This window comes from Cervus elaphus, chromosome X (genome assembly GCF_910594005.1).
Source record: "Cervus elaphus chromosome X, mCerEla1.1, whole genome shotgun sequence".
NCBI lineage: Eukaryota > Metazoa > Chordata > Mammalia > Artiodactyla > Cervidae > Cervus > Cervus elaphus.
Window position 1 is genome coordinate 108,731,696 of NC_057848.1, and position 18,545 is coordinate 108,750,240.

At 34.5% G+C, this 18,545-nt stretch overlaps 1 protein-coding gene across 7 annotated transcripts in view; it reads right to left on the minus strand.

Annotated features, from left to right (window-relative positions):
- The window catches only part of CHIC1 (cysteine rich hydrophobic domain 1), a 43,272-nt gene that overhangs the window by 16,648 nt on the left and 8,079 nt on the right, over nucleotides 1-18,545 (minus strand). For 3 of the 7 annotated variants that reach the window (XR_006339902.1, XR_006339900.1, XR_006339901.1), the window contains exons 2-4: nucleotides 13,758-13,812; nucleotides 7,974-8,129; nucleotides 3,626-3,658 (exon numbers count right to left, since the gene is read on the minus strand). Coding sequence is in view for 2 of the 7 variants with exons in the window: in XM_043896369.1 (XP_043752304.1) it covers nucleotides 7,974-8,129; nucleotides 13,758-13,812 (211 nt within the window). In the remaining 5 variants the exon portion in view is untranslated. Of the gene's footprint in view, nucleotides 1-3,012; nucleotides 3,047-3,625; nucleotides 3,659-7,973; nucleotides 8,130-13,757; nucleotides 13,813-18,545 lie in introns of all 7 variants that reach the window. The other 4 variants (XR_006339903.1, XM_043896369.1, XM_043896371.1 and 1 more) reach the window with 2 other exon arrangements.

The window sequence follows — 18,545 nt, forward strand, 5'->3', positions numbered from 1 at the left end:
GTATAGACCTAACAGAAGCAGAAGATATTAAGAAGAGGTGGCAAGAATACACAGAAGAACTATACAAAAAAGATCTTCACGACCCTGTGATCACTCGCCTAGAGCCAGACATCCTGGAATGTGAAGTCAAGTGGGCCTTAGGAAGCATCATTATGAACAAAGCTAGTGGAGGTAATGGAATTCCAGTTGAGCTATTTCAAATCCTAAAAGATGATTCTGGTAAAGTGCTGCACTCAATATGCCATCAAATTTAGAAAACTCAGCAGTGGCCACAGGACTGGAAAAGGTCACTTTTCATTCCAAGCCCAAAGAAAGGCAATGTCAAGGAATGCTGAAACTACCACACAATTGCACTCATCTCAAACTCCAGTAAAGTAATGCTCAAAATTCTCCAAGCCAGGCTTCAACAGTATGTGAACCATGAAATTCCAGATGTTTAAGCTGGATTTAGAAAAGGCAGAGGAACCAGAGATCAAATTGCCAACATCTGCTGGGTCACTGAAAAAGCAAGAGCATTCCAGAAAAACATCTATTTCTGCTTTATTGACTATGCCAAAGCCTTTGACTATGTGGATCACAATAAGCTGTGGGAAATTCTGGAAGAGATGGGTATATCAGACCACCTGACCTGCCTCTTGAGAAATCAGTACGCAGGTCAGGTAGCAACAGTTAGAACTGGACATGGAACAACAGACTGGTTCCAAATAGGAAAAGGAGTACGTCAAGGCTGTATATTGTCACCCTGCTTATTTAACTTTTATGCAGAGTACATCATGAGAAACGCTGGGCTGGATGAAGTACAAGCTGGAATCAAGTTTGCCAGGAGAAATATCAATAACCTCAGATATGCAGATGACATCACCCTCATGGCAGAAAGTGAAGAAGAACTAAAGAGCCTCTTGATGAAAATGAAAGAGGAGGGTGAAAAAGTTGGCTTAAAGTTCAACGTTCAGAAAACTAAAATCATGGCATCTGGTCCCATCACTTCATGGCAAATAGATGGGGAAACAGTGGCAGACTTTATTTTTTGGGGCTCCAAAATCATTGCAGATGGTGACTGCAGCCACGAAGTTAAAAGACGCTTACTCCTTGGAAGAAAAGTTATGATCAACCTAGACAGCATATTATAAAGTAGAGACATTATTTTGCCGTCTATTCAAGGCTATGGTTTTTCCAGTAGTCATGTATGGATGTGAGAGTTGGACTATAGAGAAAGCTGAGCGCCAAAGAATTGATGCTTTTGAACTGTGGTGTTGGAGAGCACTCTTGACAGTCCCTTGGACTGCAAGGAGATCCAACCAGCCCATCCTAAAGGAAATTAGTCCTGAATATTCATTGGAAGGACTGATGTTGAAGCTGAAACTCCAATACTTTGGCCACCTGATGTGAAGTACTGACTCATTTGAAAAGACCCTGATGCTGGGAAAGATTGAAGGCAGGAGGAGAAGGGGACGACAGAGGATGAGATGGTCAGATGACATCACTGACTCAAAGGGCATGAGTTTGAGTAAACTCTGGGAGTTGGTGATGGACAGGGAGTCCTGGTTGCTGCAGTCTATGGGGTCGTAAAGAGTCAGACATGACTGAGGGACTGAAGTGATACCTAACAAAAGACCATCAAACTACGTGAGGCAAAACACTGATAGAACTGCAAGGAGAAACAGAGGAGTCCCCTATTATAGCTGGCAACTTCAATAGCCCTCTATCAGAAACAGATCAAGTAGGCATAAAGTTGGTAAGGACAGAGGTGAACTGGATATATTTGACATCTACAGACTACTTCATCTAACAACAGCAAGTGATATAGATTATTCTCAAGCTGAGGTGGAACTTATACCAAGACAGACCACATTGTGGGTCATAAAACACATCTTTAGAGATTTCAAAAGAACAGAAATCATACAATATATGCTCTCAGATCACAATAGAAAAATAGTGGAAAATCCACAAACACTTGGAGATTAAACAGCACACTTCTAAGTAACACATGGCTAAGAAGAAATCTCAAGAGAAATTTTAAAATATTTTGAACTAAATATAAGTGAAAACAAAACTTATCAAAATCTGTGGGATGCAGTAAAAGCAGTAGCACTGAATGTATATATTAGGAAAGAAGAAATACCTTGAATCAACCCTATATGCTTGCACCTTAGGGGAAAAAATAGCAAACTAAAGTAAGAAGAAAAGAAACAAAAATTAGAGTAAAAATCAATGAAACTAATAATTGGATTTCAATAGAGAAAAGTCAAGAAATAAATAACTGGCTCTTTGAAAAAGGAGTAAAATTAATATGTGTCTAGGCAGGTTAACTACAAAAAAAAGAAAGGAGACAAAAATGTTACAAAGTTTCAGAAACAAAATACGGGTTATCACTACTGAAGCCATGGACATTAGAAGGAAAATATAGGAACATTATTAACATATCTATGCCTATGAGTCTGATAAGCTAGATGAAAAGGGCTGATTATGTGAAAGACACTGTCTACTAAAGCCCATGTAAGGAGAAATAGAAAATCTTGATAGGCTTATGTCTATTAAAGAAACCGAGTCAATAATTAATAACCTCCCCAAATAGAGAACATCATGCCCAGAGGGGTTCAAACATTTAAGGAAGAAATACCAGTGCTCTACTGCTGCAGCCTGGCAGAGCAGAGACCAGACTTGAGGGTGTGGCAAACTGCACCCTTGTGATTTGTCCTAGTAAGCATGCTGAACAGACATTCTTGGGGTAAGACCTGCTCTCTGCTCCACTTCAGTGCCTACCCCTGCATCCATCTCCATGGAAACAAAACAAGATATTCCTGATCAACAGCAGAGCCTGTGCTAATCAAACTCCCCAGTATAGCTATTCCCTAATGAGCTCATGTGACTTCTGCCAATAAAAGTGCAAGCTGAAAGGAACCATTTTGTCTTCCTGCCATGGAGAGCAGGAGGGCCCCCTGACTCCTTGCTTGCCAAATTATGTGTCTGTCTTTTCATTACGTGCTCAACCCCGTTTCAGGACTTTCTCACCTGTTGTGCTGGACGTGGCACTCTACAATCTCTTCTATAAAACAGAAGCAGAGAGAATATTTCCTAATTCATTCTATGAGGCCAGTATTACAGAACTAGACAAAGGTATTATATGAAAAGAAAACTGCAGACCCAATATTTCTCATGAACATAGATGCAAAAACCTGTACAAAACATTAGCAAAGAAATACAACAATATACACTACAATAAGTGGGTTTATCTCACATATGCAAATCTCATCCATCATTCAAAGATCAATTAATATGTAAGCCATCCTATCAACAGATTAAAAAAGAAAAATCACATAATCACATCAACAGAGGCAGAAAAAATATTTGACAAAATACAACACTCATTTATGATGAAAATTCTTGGCAAACTAGGAAGAGAGGAACTTCTTCAAGTTGATAAAGAACATCTTACCAAAAAACCTACAGTTAATATCATACTTGATGGTAAGAAACTCAAAGCTTTCCTACTAAGATCAGGAACAAGGCAAGGATATTCCTTCTTACCACTGCTTTTCAATATCATTCTAGAAGCCCTAGGTAATGCAATAAGATAAGAAAAAAGGTATACATATTGAGAAAGAAGAAATAAAAATTATCTTACTTCATAGATGACATGATTGTCTATGTAGAAAACCTGAAAAATCAACATAACTCCTTGAATTAATATGCAATTATAGAAAGGATGCAGGATACAAGATTAACATACCAAAGTATATTGGTATACATGATGGGTACATATCATTATACATTGTCAAAACCCATGGAATGTACAACATGAAGAGTGAACTCTTATGTAAACTATGGACTTTAGTTAGTAATAATAATGTGTCAATACTGGCTCATCAGTTTTAACAATTGTACTTCAATAGAGCAAGATGTTAATAGCAGGGAAAATTGGGGGTTGAGTGAGTGCTGAACTCAATATGTCAGCAAATTTGGAAAACTCAGCAGTGGCCACAGGACTGGAAAAGGTCAGTTTTCATTCCAATCCCAAAGAAAGGGAATCCCAAAGAATGCTCAAACTACCGCACAATTGCAATATGACTAGTGTCCTTATAAAAAGAGATTAGGACACAGACATGTATAGAGGGAACCAGGTGAAGGCACATGAAGACCTAGGGAGAAAAACATCCATCTATAAGCCAAGGAGAGAAGATTCAGGAAGAAAAAAAAAAAAGCATCAGCTTTCCAAAAATCTTGACTTCAGACTTAGAGCCTCTGGAACTGTGAGAAAATGCATTTCTGTTGTTTAAACCACCTAGTCTGTGGTACTTTATTAAGGCAGCCCTGGCAAACTAATACGTTATCGTTAATGACTCTAAATGCAAATAGATTAAACTCTCAATTAAAAGGGAGAGATCTGCAGCATGGATATAAAAATATGATCCATGAGTCTATAGGAAACTCAGTTTAGATTCAAGACACAAGTAGGTTGAAAGTGAGAGGACAGATAAAGACTTTCCACTGTAAATAGTAACCAAAAAAGAAAAAAAAAAAAAAGGGCTGGGGTAGATAGTACTGGGCAAAATAGATTTCAACTAAAGGAAAGTTACAAGAGAAAAAGATGCTCAGTATATGTCTTAATATACTCAGGCTACTATGACAAAAGACCATATTCTAGGTGGGTTAAACAATAGCTCTAAAGTATGGGAAGTCTTAGATCAGAGTATCAGCATGGTTGGTTGAGTTCTTATGGGAGCACTCTTCCTAGCTTATGGACAACTTCCTTTTTGCTGTATCCTCACACAGTAGAGAAAGAACAGCTCTCTGATCTTTTCTTATAATAGCATTAATACACCATGAGGACCCCATGTTCATGACTTTATCTAAATCTAATTACCTTCCAAGGGTCAAAATACCAACCACCTCTAAATACCATCAGATTAAAGGGGAGGGCTGCAACATACAACTTTTGAGGGAACAAAATTCCATAACAATATATAGTGATGAAAATAAAATCTTTCAAGAGGAAATGATAATTATAAACATATATACAACTATCAACAGATCTGCAAAATACATGAAGCAAAAACTGACAGAACTGAAGGGAGAAACAGACAATTCTACAATAGTAGCTAGGACTTCAATACCCCACTTTCAATAATGGATAGAACAAGTATGCAGAAGATCAATAATGAAAGGCAGGACTTGAACAACACTGTGAAACAACTAGATCTAACAGGCATATATAGATCCTTCCACCCCACAACAATACAATTTTCTTCTTGAGTGTACATGGAGTATTCTCCAGGATAGGCTATATGTTATGCCACTAGATAAGCCTCAATAAATTTAAAAAGATTAAAATCATACAAAGTATCTTTTCTAATAACAATGGAATTAAATTGGAAATCATAAGGAAAACATTATTGGTTCATGTTGTAAGTCCCTTCCCTCTGAACATCCCTCTCAATTTAGCAAATATTATAGCAGAAACAAAGGTACATGTTAAAAGTAATTTCAAATTTAAGGATGGTAGTATGCTTCGGCCTGAAAATTGATGTAATATCACTGTGGTAAATATAAGAATGGTTAAGTGAAAACCTTCATTTCATATATCATGTAGCCATAGAATCCTATCAGAGCCAAGAGAGACTAGGAGCAGCTCAGGGCATTCTGGTTTGTATTTCTTTTCTTTCAACTAATTTGCTAGAAAAATGACCACGATGTATACTGGCAAAAAAAAGTTCACAAGGCAGACTGTTTACATAGTTCTTTCTTGGAAACATTTTATAATCATTCATTTATACAGCAATGACCTTTGACACAGGGCAGATTAATCATATTATTTCCATTTTATTTTGTGGATAAACACAGACATGACTTTCATGAAGCTAGATTCCTCATTAGAAAGGCTAGAGCCACTCTTAAATTGTTGCATTTTATTTTTATTTCTCCATGTAGACAAAAAAAGCAGTGAGGTACCTTAAATCTCTTCATCATCACAACCACCTTAAAGTAAGTAATACTATCTGGATTTTATAGGTGAAGAAGTTGAGGCTCCAGAAAGGACAGTGTCTTGTACAAAGTTACTAGAACATGCTTGGTGCTTCATTGTCTAGTGTGTTAACAAGTTAGTATGTACAACATTGAGGGTCATAACGATAAAGTGTACACAGCGAGGCAGATAATGTAAATGCTGGGTAGTTCTGTGGTGAATCAGAGACCACATGTCCTATTTAAGGGAAGCAGCCACCACTCAGCAAGGGCCAACTGCTGAAATGTAGACATGTGGGTCCCATATAGCCAGATTTTTAGATTTTACAAGAGACACTGGCTATTTCAAATTTTATTTTAATATTCTAATTTTTAAATGCTAGCAATTGATTTAAATGTTTAAAGAATAGAGTGGGCTGGATTTAGCCCACAGGACAACAGTCTGCATATCTGTACTTAATAGACTTTTAAAAATTGACAGATCAGTGATCTAAGAATATACTGATATCTTAATTTCAATATGAATACTTAATTAACCATAGTGGGGGTAGGGAGAAATCATAGCATTAGTGTTAATGTCAAATCAGTAGTGCTCATAGTAAAATCACATGACTGAATAAACTGCTTCTATTTCAGGCCTTGTGGTAGTGTTAATAAACACACAACTATGTAAACAGGTCATCAGAAAAAAAAGATCCTGAATAATATTAAAATAAAAAAATCTGTTCTTAAAGTAACTGAATTTGGCTGTATCTGTGTGATGAAAAAAAAAATCCCATAATTGATTTAACTTATAGAAAGCCATTTGAGAACACTGTTCATGCTTTGACAAACAATAAACTAAGCTCTATTTAAAATAAAGCTCTGACTTACTGGGAGTGACCAAAGGATTAATAAAATGTCCAATTTTCCATTAAAAAAATGATAGGGGTGGCAGTATTTTATTTTTTGAAGCAGACATTAAGGAAGGGCAGGAGAAAGATGGAGAGGAAAATATAATGAGTACTTGATGGGAATCTTTCTGGTTTTTATGAAACAACTGCACCATTAATTATACCCCATCAAGGTGCTGTGAATTTGGATATGGTTATTATTTAGAAGTTTAAGTGAATCATCAATGTTGTACAGGGAAAAGAATTGGAGGTAAATGAATTAATTTTCCTCATTGACTTGAATTAAAAAGTTTAAAGATATCTTCCCAGTGGGGAAAATATCATTCTGAAGATCAAAATAAAATTTTAAAGAAAATGAGATTAAGATAGTAGTCTTAAATCTATGACACAACGAGTAATGTCATGCCAGAATGTTGTTTCAACATGTTCAAAACTAACCAAGTTTTCCCCCACCAATTTTGTAGATTACTTTCACTTCTTCAGATCAAGAAAAAACTCTCCCATACACTTGTGACTTGGAAATAACTTTAAATCATAACTTCAGGTTTTGTAAAAAGAATAAGTAGCCAAGTTACATTTACTTAAGTACTCTACTTGCTGCTGCTGCTGCTAAGTCGCTTCAGTCGTGTCTGACTCTGTGCGACCCCATAGACGGCAGCCCACCAGGCTCCGCAGCCCACCAGGCTCCGCTGTCCCTGGGATTCTCCAGGCAAGAACACTGGAGTGGGTTGCCATTTCCTTCTCCAATGCATGAAAGTGAAAAGTGAAAGTGAAGTCCCTCAGTCGTGTCTGGCTCCTAGCGACCCCATGGACTGCAGCCTACCAGGTTTCTCTGTCCATGGGATTTTCAAGGCAAGAGTACTGGAGTGGGTTGCCATTGCCTTCTCTGGCAAGTACTCCACTTTGTACTAATTTAAAATAATGACTGGAACCCATATTAAGTAATAAAATGTTGATAAAGGTTGGACAAATGGCTTAATATCACTGGCCCTGAGTTTCTTTATATCTAGAATGAGGACAGCATTGCTAGGAGAATTAAACCCTGTAAAGTACTTGGCACACAGCAAGTGTTCAATAAATGTTAGCTCATTATTATTACACAATAAAATGGTTACTCACTCTTTTGTTGAGACAAATAACGGGCCACAGGCTGCAACCCAATGTGCAACAGCAGCAGAGACAACCACAGAGCAACCATTTCACATTGACTGGGAGAGCCTTTTTCAAACATGCATTCACACGGCCAATGCTGGTCTTAAATTCTTCTGGGGCCACCTACAACAAGGGCACAATCTTTAACACTTTGAGGGCAGCTTTCTACTATTTATCTCTAAACCTAAATAAAATGTTTGTCTTATTACAAACACTTTAAGGAATTACACATATTTATTTCCTATCTTTCCCTATAAATAGGTATTACATGCTCTTGGATGACATTAGAAAGCAAAACAATATAATTTCATGTTTACAGAACTTATTCTGATGTTTGAAAACAATCTTCTGAAATTACCAATAATAAAATGACAACAGTAAAATTCGTAGTAAAGGATACCATAACACAGTTTTATTACCAGTTATTCTCATTATTAAGGCAATATTATTTATAGTCTCCAGGCACTCTGACTAAAGGTTGAATAAGACTAGAAGCATAATATAACAATAAAACCTAAATACTACTAGAGGAAATAGAATTAAATTTAGACCTCGGCAATATTCCTGGATTACTTTTAAAAAGGCAACTCTCAAATCTTTTCTCCCTGGTAAATTTGCAACATAACAACTTAAACACTTGCCATTGTTTGTAGGCAAAAGGTACATTAACAAAAGAGTGAGAAATGATCACATTCAAAAAACACTCAGTATTAGCATAAAAGGGATTCAAAACTGCTGTAAATTTTTAGAAGTTGAGAGATCCTTAAATATACAAATTTAATATTTTTAATTACTACCTCCATTCCTGGAAGTGGATGCTTATGGTTCTCTGTAAACAATGACAAAGTCAGTTCAAAGGCACGATCATGACAAGCATAATTAGATTTATACCCAAAATTCTGCTTGAAGGTTATACAATTCAAAGGTATACTAAAAATACTCTGCTTTCAGTGAAATCACATTTCTAGATCACAAAAATGATTCCCTTTCATTTAGAAAACTGTCACACTGTAAAATCTATAAGAAAAAATTCCACCATCTGGCTATGCAGGCAAAAATTACGAAATTGTTAGAAAAAATAAGTTGCTGTAAAATAAAAAACCCATTAGCATGTTTGGCATCAAAAATATAGAACTCCACAACTCTTCTAAGTAAAAACTGTTCTACAGGAATCAAATTATTACATTTTTGTCTTTTAATAGACAAGTCTTAGACTCAGTATTATAATACATATTGATTAATGGACGTTAGAAAGATACACGACCACAGAATTCAGTACCATCATGATTAAAACATTAAGTAATTATATTAGCTTTATTAGAATTGTTCATGCTACCTAATAATGTTACTTGCTTAACCTGTAAATTTTTCTTTTTTCTTAATAAGTTAACAAGTTGTGAAATTGTAAGGCTCAAAATTGTATTTACAACAGGAAAATAAATTTATTTCATTCTCCAATATGACCTAAAGACAATCACCAAGTAAAAAGAATTCCAAATAAATAACTAAATTTCTAGAGTAAATATGAAAATAAATTCAGGGAACTATGGCTGACAACTGGAAACAGAAAACACCAACAGGCTAAGCACATTAAGACAATAAATCAAGATCTAGATTCTAGTTTCTTATTAGTTATAAAAAATTCTAGGTAAGTGAGCTTTAGTCTCCCATCTGTAAAATGAGAAAAATAATTTTTCTATTATATACCTCATGGGGAATGGAAGTTATACCTTAGAAAGAACCTCCTGACTAGAATGCTTTGAAAAAGGAAGTCAGTGAATCATATCTCTAATTAGATTTGGAGAAAAAAAGCAAGACTTTTTTTTTGCATGGAGTACCAACTGAAAGTTTGGATCAGATAACTTAACAGTGTTAAACTCCACAGGTTTCCTACACATTCTATTCTACACAAAAGGATAATCTGCTACATTTTGAATGCAAATTTAATGGTTTTCAATTCTTTAGAGAAAAAAAATGTTCTTTTTTAAAATCTAGGTACTAAGTTGCTATCTTCATTTACCTCTTAAACAGTGATATTCAGCTTCTTTTTTCCTAGTGAACCTGTGAGCAACCAAATGGAAGTTAAAGGAAAATGTATTTATATATTTAGCTCTAATCTGTAATATAACATTATCAATTTTCTTTAAATTGTGTATCTAGAAACACTAATACATTTTTAAAATATGGCAAATTTTGATATACTCATATTAAATCTGTCTATTTACAAATTTAAGTACCTATAATTAGAATTTAAATTTTGTTTAAAAAGTAAAATTTCTATATATAACTTTTATTTAAAAGTGTGTAAGCACAGAAGAAAAAAAGTAAAGAATGAGGCTAAAAGCCAGAAAAGAATCAATCCAAAAAGTAAAACTTGATTTTTGCTTAAATAAATTGCATGCCAAGGTATGTAAAATTTGTTATAAGATTTATCTTTCATTACATGCTTCTGGAAGTGAATTAATAAAACCATTTCTAAAATGTGACAAGTTTCCTTCTTCCCCACCAATATTTTCCACATTTAATACATAATATTCATAGCTTGTACTCTTTCACTATGGACAAATTAAAACATTTAAGTTTCTAAAAATGACAATTCAAATTTTTTGAAGTCATAACAGAAACATACTGAAAATAAAACTTTTACTAGAATTTCACACAATAAATTAAAATCTGCATTTTGACTTTAAAAGGAAGCCAGAATTGTCTTTGAAAAAAAAAATCTGTATTTGAATAACAGTAAAAGTCATAAAACAGAAATAAAGGCATAGGAAATGAGAATTGGTTAACTCCCAATTTTAAACAATGTGAAAGAAATGTTTAGTTAACTGTGTGGAATCAGAGTTAATAACATTTTACTCATTTATTTCCATATAATTTGAGTATCACTAGTAATGAAGGTTAGATGGAAGCCTTTTACTTTGTAGCTGAATGGCAGGTTGTAAAGAAACATTTAATTCCTCTTGACTTTCTTAGAAAAAAGAAAGTCACATCATGAAAGTCGGGGAAAGGGTCATAATATTTTATAACAGGATGCAAGAGACTTTGCAAACAGAAGAAAATCTAAGCAAAACCCAGCAGGACTGATTTGCCTCCTTCAGTCATGGGGAACACAACCCCATCAATCACTTGTCATACTGGATCACAATAGTAATTTTATGGTTTACAATTCCCAGCACTGCACGCTAATTTCCTTGTAACACCATTTAACTGTTTCAAGCTGAGGGCTGGAAGCTTTTCTTTCTTTTCTGAAATTCTGTGGTTCTTTCATTTTCTGGTCACCAAAATTTGTATGTATACATCTGTTCCATACATCCTATCATGACAAGACTTATCTTTAGTGAAAGATGGAAACAATCTTTGCTTAATTTAATGTAAAAGATTATCTTTTTATTTATATTAAAAGCACTAACACATAAGAAGCACAAAATTAATACTAAGCCATAGAGCTTAACAAAATGGCTTTTGAGATTTTTGGAATTCACCCTGCAATTTTGCTTACTTTAGGCATAAAAGCTATTTAAGAATTCCATTCATGCTAGAATACTGGTTTTATAAAATGCAGATTTAATTTTCTATTTTAGCTATGCATTTAATTCATTGTGAAACATATTTACACTGCTGCTCAGTCTGGAATTCAAACTTTTTTTCTTTAGCTTTTTTCTGAAACATGTAAATTATTTTTTCTGCTTCTTCATAGTTATCAGAGATGCATTTTGACAATCCAAAATAACCTTTACACCTGAAATAGTGCCTACTGAAGAAAAATAATCTCATGAAAGAGAAAATAAAGAGAAAACAAAGCCACCACATGACTTTTCAAAATCAGACTTTCAGAATTCCTTTAGTGTTTTCCATCATCAAACACTAAACTAGGATCACTGTATCATTTATGCCTCATTCAACATATGAGAAATTTTGTGCATTTAAATAATGTACACTAGAATAAATATATCCAGTCATTATGTGTTACAAAAATGGTCACCTGAAAAGAATGGATGTCTTTAAGAACAGTTCATATCCAGCTTAATATTCTTGCTGCTGCTGCTTAGTTGTCTGACTCTGTGCGACCCTATGGACTTCAGCTTGCCAGGCTCCTCTGTCCATGGGATTTGCTAGGCAAGAGTACTAGAGTGGGTTGTCATTCCCTCCTCCAGGGGATCTTCCAGACCCAGGGATCGAATCCAGGTCTCCCACATTGCAGGCAGATTCTTTATTGATGAGCCACCAGGGAAGTCCAATATTCCTACTTCCCTAGTTTAAAGAACTGTACTATTCTTTGTGCTGGTGGAATTTCAGTTTTTAAAAGACTTGGAAAGATGAAGAAATATTCTGAAGATTCCTTGAGCACATAAAACTGGCCAATTTCAAAGATGGAAAGATGGATAAGTCTTGTACCTGGAAACTCGACTCTCTGACTTTTTCGATTATTCAGTTTTTAGAATTACTTGGAATTGTAATTCAAACTCTTTCTAACTAAACTAATAGCAAAGCTGGATGCAACTGCCCAGACAACATATTTGACAGCAATAAGGGAAATATAAAGAACAAGTTTTCCATTGGAGATATCTTTATTCACATTGTCTTTAATTTTAATATTGAATTTGCCATCCTTCTACAAACAAATTATTATTCAAGAGATTTTTTCCCATAGCTATTTTTCTTTGGAAAAAAATTTATCTAAAACAAATCTAAATCTGAACTGCTGCTTAAATTGGTGAATTATTCTATATGATCAGGACAGGAAGGTAGAACATACTAGAAAATGAGGCCAAAATCTCAAACCAAAGGGCTCTTTGTAACCTAAAAAGATAAATGGCCACATATTTTCTAATGTTCACTTAGCCAGGGACTATCACTACTTGTTTATTACTGTATGGAATGATTTGATATTATACATCAGGAGAGAGAACAAATTATTGGTGGGTCTGAGAACAAACAATTACTCAGAAGAACAAGGTTAAAGTAGCAAAAGCAATTAAAATGGAAAGATGGTGAGTAGAGAAAACTGGAAAAACAATCAGGGTGAAACTAGGATATACTCATGAAGAATTGTCAGTAACAATCACAAACTTACACTGTGAAGCTAATAAGTACCTGACAATACACTAGGCATTTTATATATTCTCTTTTGTATAAGAGCCTTTTCCTTTGGGCTTAGAAGTTAGCATTACTGTTGTAAGAGGATTTTCCAAACACTTTTGAATCCTAGAAGGTCTCTGAAGATTGAACCTCAATGCTAGAAGATACTACTGAGTGTACAGGAACCAGGAAACAAAAAGGTAGTAACAATTTATTGCAGTGAGTCTAATTATAGAAACTCAAACTGTCTAAAAGGCAGAAAATTTTGATTTTTTTTAATGTACTGGTATAACAAATCATATCTCAGGATACTTTAAAATTCACAGAGTGATACAAAGTTGAACAATAATTTTGTTAACTCTAAAATCATTGGAAATTACTGACCTAAATTAAAACAATTATACCTACCAGTGCTGAGAAAAAAAGGCAAAACTGGAAAAACTGAATAGATAAGTAAATGATAGCTGGCATTATTGGACAATAAATAAAATAACTGGTCATAGGCCAGTCACGGAGACAGTTTTCAGTCACTAATGATACAGCCTAAAATTATCCTGGCCTCTTACTATTAGACTTCATTACAGTGCATCAAATCACCTGTCATAACACTAATTCAGCCAAAAACCAATGCTTTTAGAATTGAAAAGTTCAATGCAAACTCTCACTTACCTTCCCTGTTAGAACTGAGGGAAATTCAGTATCAAACTTGTTGCTCAAGCCAAACCTTAAAAACAAAGAACAAAATACATTCTACCCAACGTATTTAACTCTTTTCCTTAAAAAAGTTACAAAGCCATGCATTTTTCCTTTGATTTTGTTACCTAAAAGCATGCCCTAAAAATAATTTGATGTTTATAGAAAATAAGTGTTTGGCTATTAATCCAAATTAAAAGTAAAAGGAACTTAAGGAGCCAAAGTTAAAGTAGGATTCCAATGAGAGCCATGATCTGAGATTAAAAAATAATACAGAAACACCGATATAGAGCTGGAAATATTATAATTTTTGATTGAAATATTTCTGTTAAAACCCATTTTAGTTGATAACTGTTAGAACTGATGGGTTGTATGTGGGAGTGGATTGTACTATTTTTTTTCTACTTCTGTGGATATATAAAAATTTTCCTAATAAAAATTAATGTAACTTTTGGAACTGTAGAGCTATTCAGATACTCAAAGGTTGATCATTATGAATGGCTTTTATGTACACGCAACCAATTTTAAGAAAACAGATACCAGACTCAAGAGCTCTGACTTTCTTCAAGTACACTCACTGAAATCTGTACTATGTCAAGATGATTTTTATAAGCCTTCCTTCACCTCCTTGTTGATTTCAGTAGGAACAACAAAAGTCATTTCCTGCATGTTAGATGATATATCAGAGTGACTACAATTTATGTTAGTGTAAGCAAAAGGAAAAAAACATCCAACAGTTAATAAGAACTCATTGTGAGGTAGACAATAATAGTAACAGTTACCAGTAACTATCTATTTACCATGAGTTAGACACTGTTATAGGTAAATATATTACCTCTAAACTTTACAACCCTGCAACAAAGGTATTGTTATCTCTGTTTTACAGAGAAGGAATCTGACAGAAAATTTTTATTTCAAAAATTAATTAAATGATTTGCCCAAAGTCATTATAGTAAGAGATTGTGTTTATCTATTTTTCTGTATTCTCTTGTGCTTAGTCGCTCAGTCGTGTCCAACTCTTTGAGACCCTGTGAACTGTAGCCCACCAAGCTCCTCTGTTCATGGGGATTCTCCAGGCAAGAATACTGGAGTGGGTTGCCATGCCCTCCTCCAGGGTATCTTCCCAACCTAGGTATGGAACCCAGGTCTCCCACATTGCAGGCAGATTCTTGACCCTCTGAGCCACCAGGGAAGCAAGGACAACCAAAATTCAAATGCTAATCCTTAAGTTCTTTCTGTCCTATATTAAGCTCCTGGAGAACAAAAACTATGACTTATTTACTTTGCTATCTTCCATTATGCTTAGCAGCACAATGGAATCTAAGTGATTAATAAAAGTTTGTTGAACAATGAGCTACTCTGTGTACTGTTTGATTCTACTGATGTATGGCATTTCGGTCTTAGGGTCATTTTATAGACATCTTAAGAATCCAATGTCCTATTAAAACTCTGTGAGAATATCATAGTCTCCTTGTATTATTTATGCTAATAGCTCCTTTACAAGGACCCAAGCTAGTTTTAAACACAAAGACTCTATACTCAGTAGCTAGCAGCAAGGTACACATCCATGCATAAATAAATTTTACTTTATACGTTTAAAATGCATTTTAAAACAAAAAATTCTAGTTTTGAAAAGAGTTGAGAAAATTAATTAGCAATTGCAAAAAGACCATAACTTCATTAAAAATGTCATTACTTCTCTAGGTGTCAGTACATGTAATGAAACCATAATATTTTCATAATAACATCCCCATAATAACATTTTCTTTAAGTCTTTACATAGAGGAGTACAGCCAAACTTAAAAATAAAATGGTACTCTTGTACATGAATTTTTATGGCAAATTTCATGTGCTGTTTGAGAAATTAATACTCTAGTATTATTTACATATTTGCAATTGTGTACTAAGTGATCAGTAAACAGCAAATATTTAACAGAGCAAGAAATATTTCATTTAAATAATATTTAGATAAACAGTGGCTTTATCACTAGTAAGAAAGATGTAATTCAATTCATTATTCCACAGAGTTCTTATTGCATAACAAAGAAACAGATATAGTTTTCATGAAAATAAACATGATATATTTGAAAGTAGAGTTCTATTTCTATTCCTATATCTTGTCTTTTATTTTTTAAATCCAATTTCATTTATCTATTTATTTATGACCATGCCACCTGGATCTTAGTTTGACAGGGGATCAAACCCATAACCCCTGCAATGGAAGTGTGGAGTCCTTTTCCCTCTTGTCTTTTAGATGCAATGTTTATAATTTGTTCCTACCCCTATTAGAGATTGCTGCCATTATAGATTTTTCCCAGTTGCTATTCTTTTATCACATATCAAATACATAGAGGATATAGACATGTGTTCCTCAAAATGTATGGAATATTTCTATTATTAAAAAAAATTAGCTTTGCTATTCTCTCTTTGCATTTATCATCAGACAAATAAACTTTTAACCTCTGTTTCCATTTCCTTAATATCCCATCCTTTCTTAATCTTTTGAAGTTTGTCTTTTGATATTGTTATTTTACTGAAAATAATTCCTTATTTGGCAAATTTATTTAGAAAGACAAGTTCATCTTATTTATTGCTAAATTCAATACCCTCTTTTCAGAACTTTCCCTCTGACTTTGCAGTCTGTGATGCTGTTTACCACTCCCTTCTCAACACTCTCCCATTTGTTCACTCTCTCCTAACACTTATCTTTTCCCAAAATTTAGCTTTTAGTCATCTGCTTCTCTTTCTAAAGGAAATATAACAGTTCATCTATTTTAATAGCTTTGAAAATCACTTCTATTCTGATGACCATCAAGTCTATATCTCTAATTCTATATTTCCCAACATGCTCTGGACCCTCACCTCTAATTGCATACTAAAAATTTCCATTCGGAAATAATGCCTTTTGCAACAAGATAGATGAACTTAAAGATTATTTATTAAGTGAAACAAGTCAGAAAGAGAAAGACAAATACCATATGATACCACTTATATGTGGAATCTAAAATATGACACAAATGAACTTATTTATGAAGCAGACACACAGACATAGAGAACAGACTTATGGTTGCCAAGGGGGAGGGGAGTGAGGGACAGATGGAGTAGGAGTTTGGGGTTAGCAGACGTAAACTAACATATATAGAATGGATTAACAAGATCTTAATATATAGCACAGGGGACTATATTCAATATCCTGTGATAAACCACAGTGGAAAAGAATATGAAAAAGAATACATACATATGTAAATGAATCACTGTACTGTACAGCAGAAATTAACACAACATTGTAGATAACTATACTTCAATACAATAAATTAAAACAACAACAAAAATAAAAATTTCCATTTGGATATCTTTATACCTCATGTGAACACATCTAAAATTAAATGTTACCTTTTATTTGAAACTGGCTCCTTCCTTTCAAATTCTTCATCTCTTTCAATGGTGCATTGACTCTCTTTAACCTAGATCCTGGTATCATTTCTGTACCTTTTATCTCCTACTTTTTGCACCTTGCTTATATCTAAGTGGTCCCAAATAACTGTTATTTGTTCCTTTGAAATCATTCTCATAACATTTACTTCCTTTCCACTGCCACTGTCACTTTGGCTCTTTTCTTTGCTTATGAGGTTTCTCTTGCTTCGTCCGTTCAGTTCAGTTCAGTCTCTCAGTCGTGTCCAACTCTTTGCGACCATGGACTGTAGCCTGCCAGGCTTCCCTGTCCATCCCCAACTTCCGGAGCATACTCAAACTCATGTCCTTTGCATCAGTGATGCCATCCAACCATCTCATCCTCTGTCATCCTCTTCTCCGTCCACCTTCAATCTTTCCCAGCATCAGGGTCTTTTCAAATGAGTCAGTTCTTTGCATCAGGTGGCCAAAGTATTGGAGTTTCAGCTTCAGCATCCTCTTCCTGGTTTTGCTTCCTCTCCCTGGTTTAAATCCAGTGCAGTCTTTAAAGCTCAAGCCAAGTTCCAACCCCTGCTACAAGTCTTCATGGATTTCCCTTTCTCTGAACACTGATAGCCAATTTTAATCTGTACTATACAATTCAAAAGTATTAAAGATATTTTCCTTTATTCTTTGCTGATCCACATGAGTTTCTTAAAGGCAAATTTCCTGTTAACTTTGTAAAGCAAGACCTATACTTTGCTTTCTCTGTATTCTTCACAGTGTTTAGCTCAGTGCTCAGGTTCTCAAAAAATTCTTGCTAAATTCATATTACAAATTTTCTTCTCTAATATAAAAAGAGATTGTCTTTTCTAAAACATAAAAAGTATGTTAGAAATGGTAAAGCAGGGAATTTCCAGGCAGTCCAGCAGTTAGGACTTCATGCTTTCACTGAGGAGGGCCCAAGTTTAATCCTTGGTTGGGGAACTAAGACCCCACAAGCTGTGTAGCACGGTCAAAAAAATTTAAAAAATAGAAATGGTAAGGGAAGGTACGGAAGTCATTTCACTTCTTAAAATACTCAATTATGGCCTACATTTATCTACTTTAAAAGGTATAAAGGTAGGCAAACTAGGCCCAATATATTCTCATAATTTTGGCTAAAAGGCAGTAGCAATTGTGTTCTTGCCTACCAGCAATTTTTTCCCTTAACTTTTACATTAGATATTAAGCACCTAAAATGAGTACTTAAATAATCCTTGGCACAACATTTTACTTAGTAGTTACCAGGAAAATGTTGAAATGGCTACTGCTAAATGATGAACATCTCAGCTCTGTTTCATAAGCAAACCATTAAGTTAATAAGACCTGTGA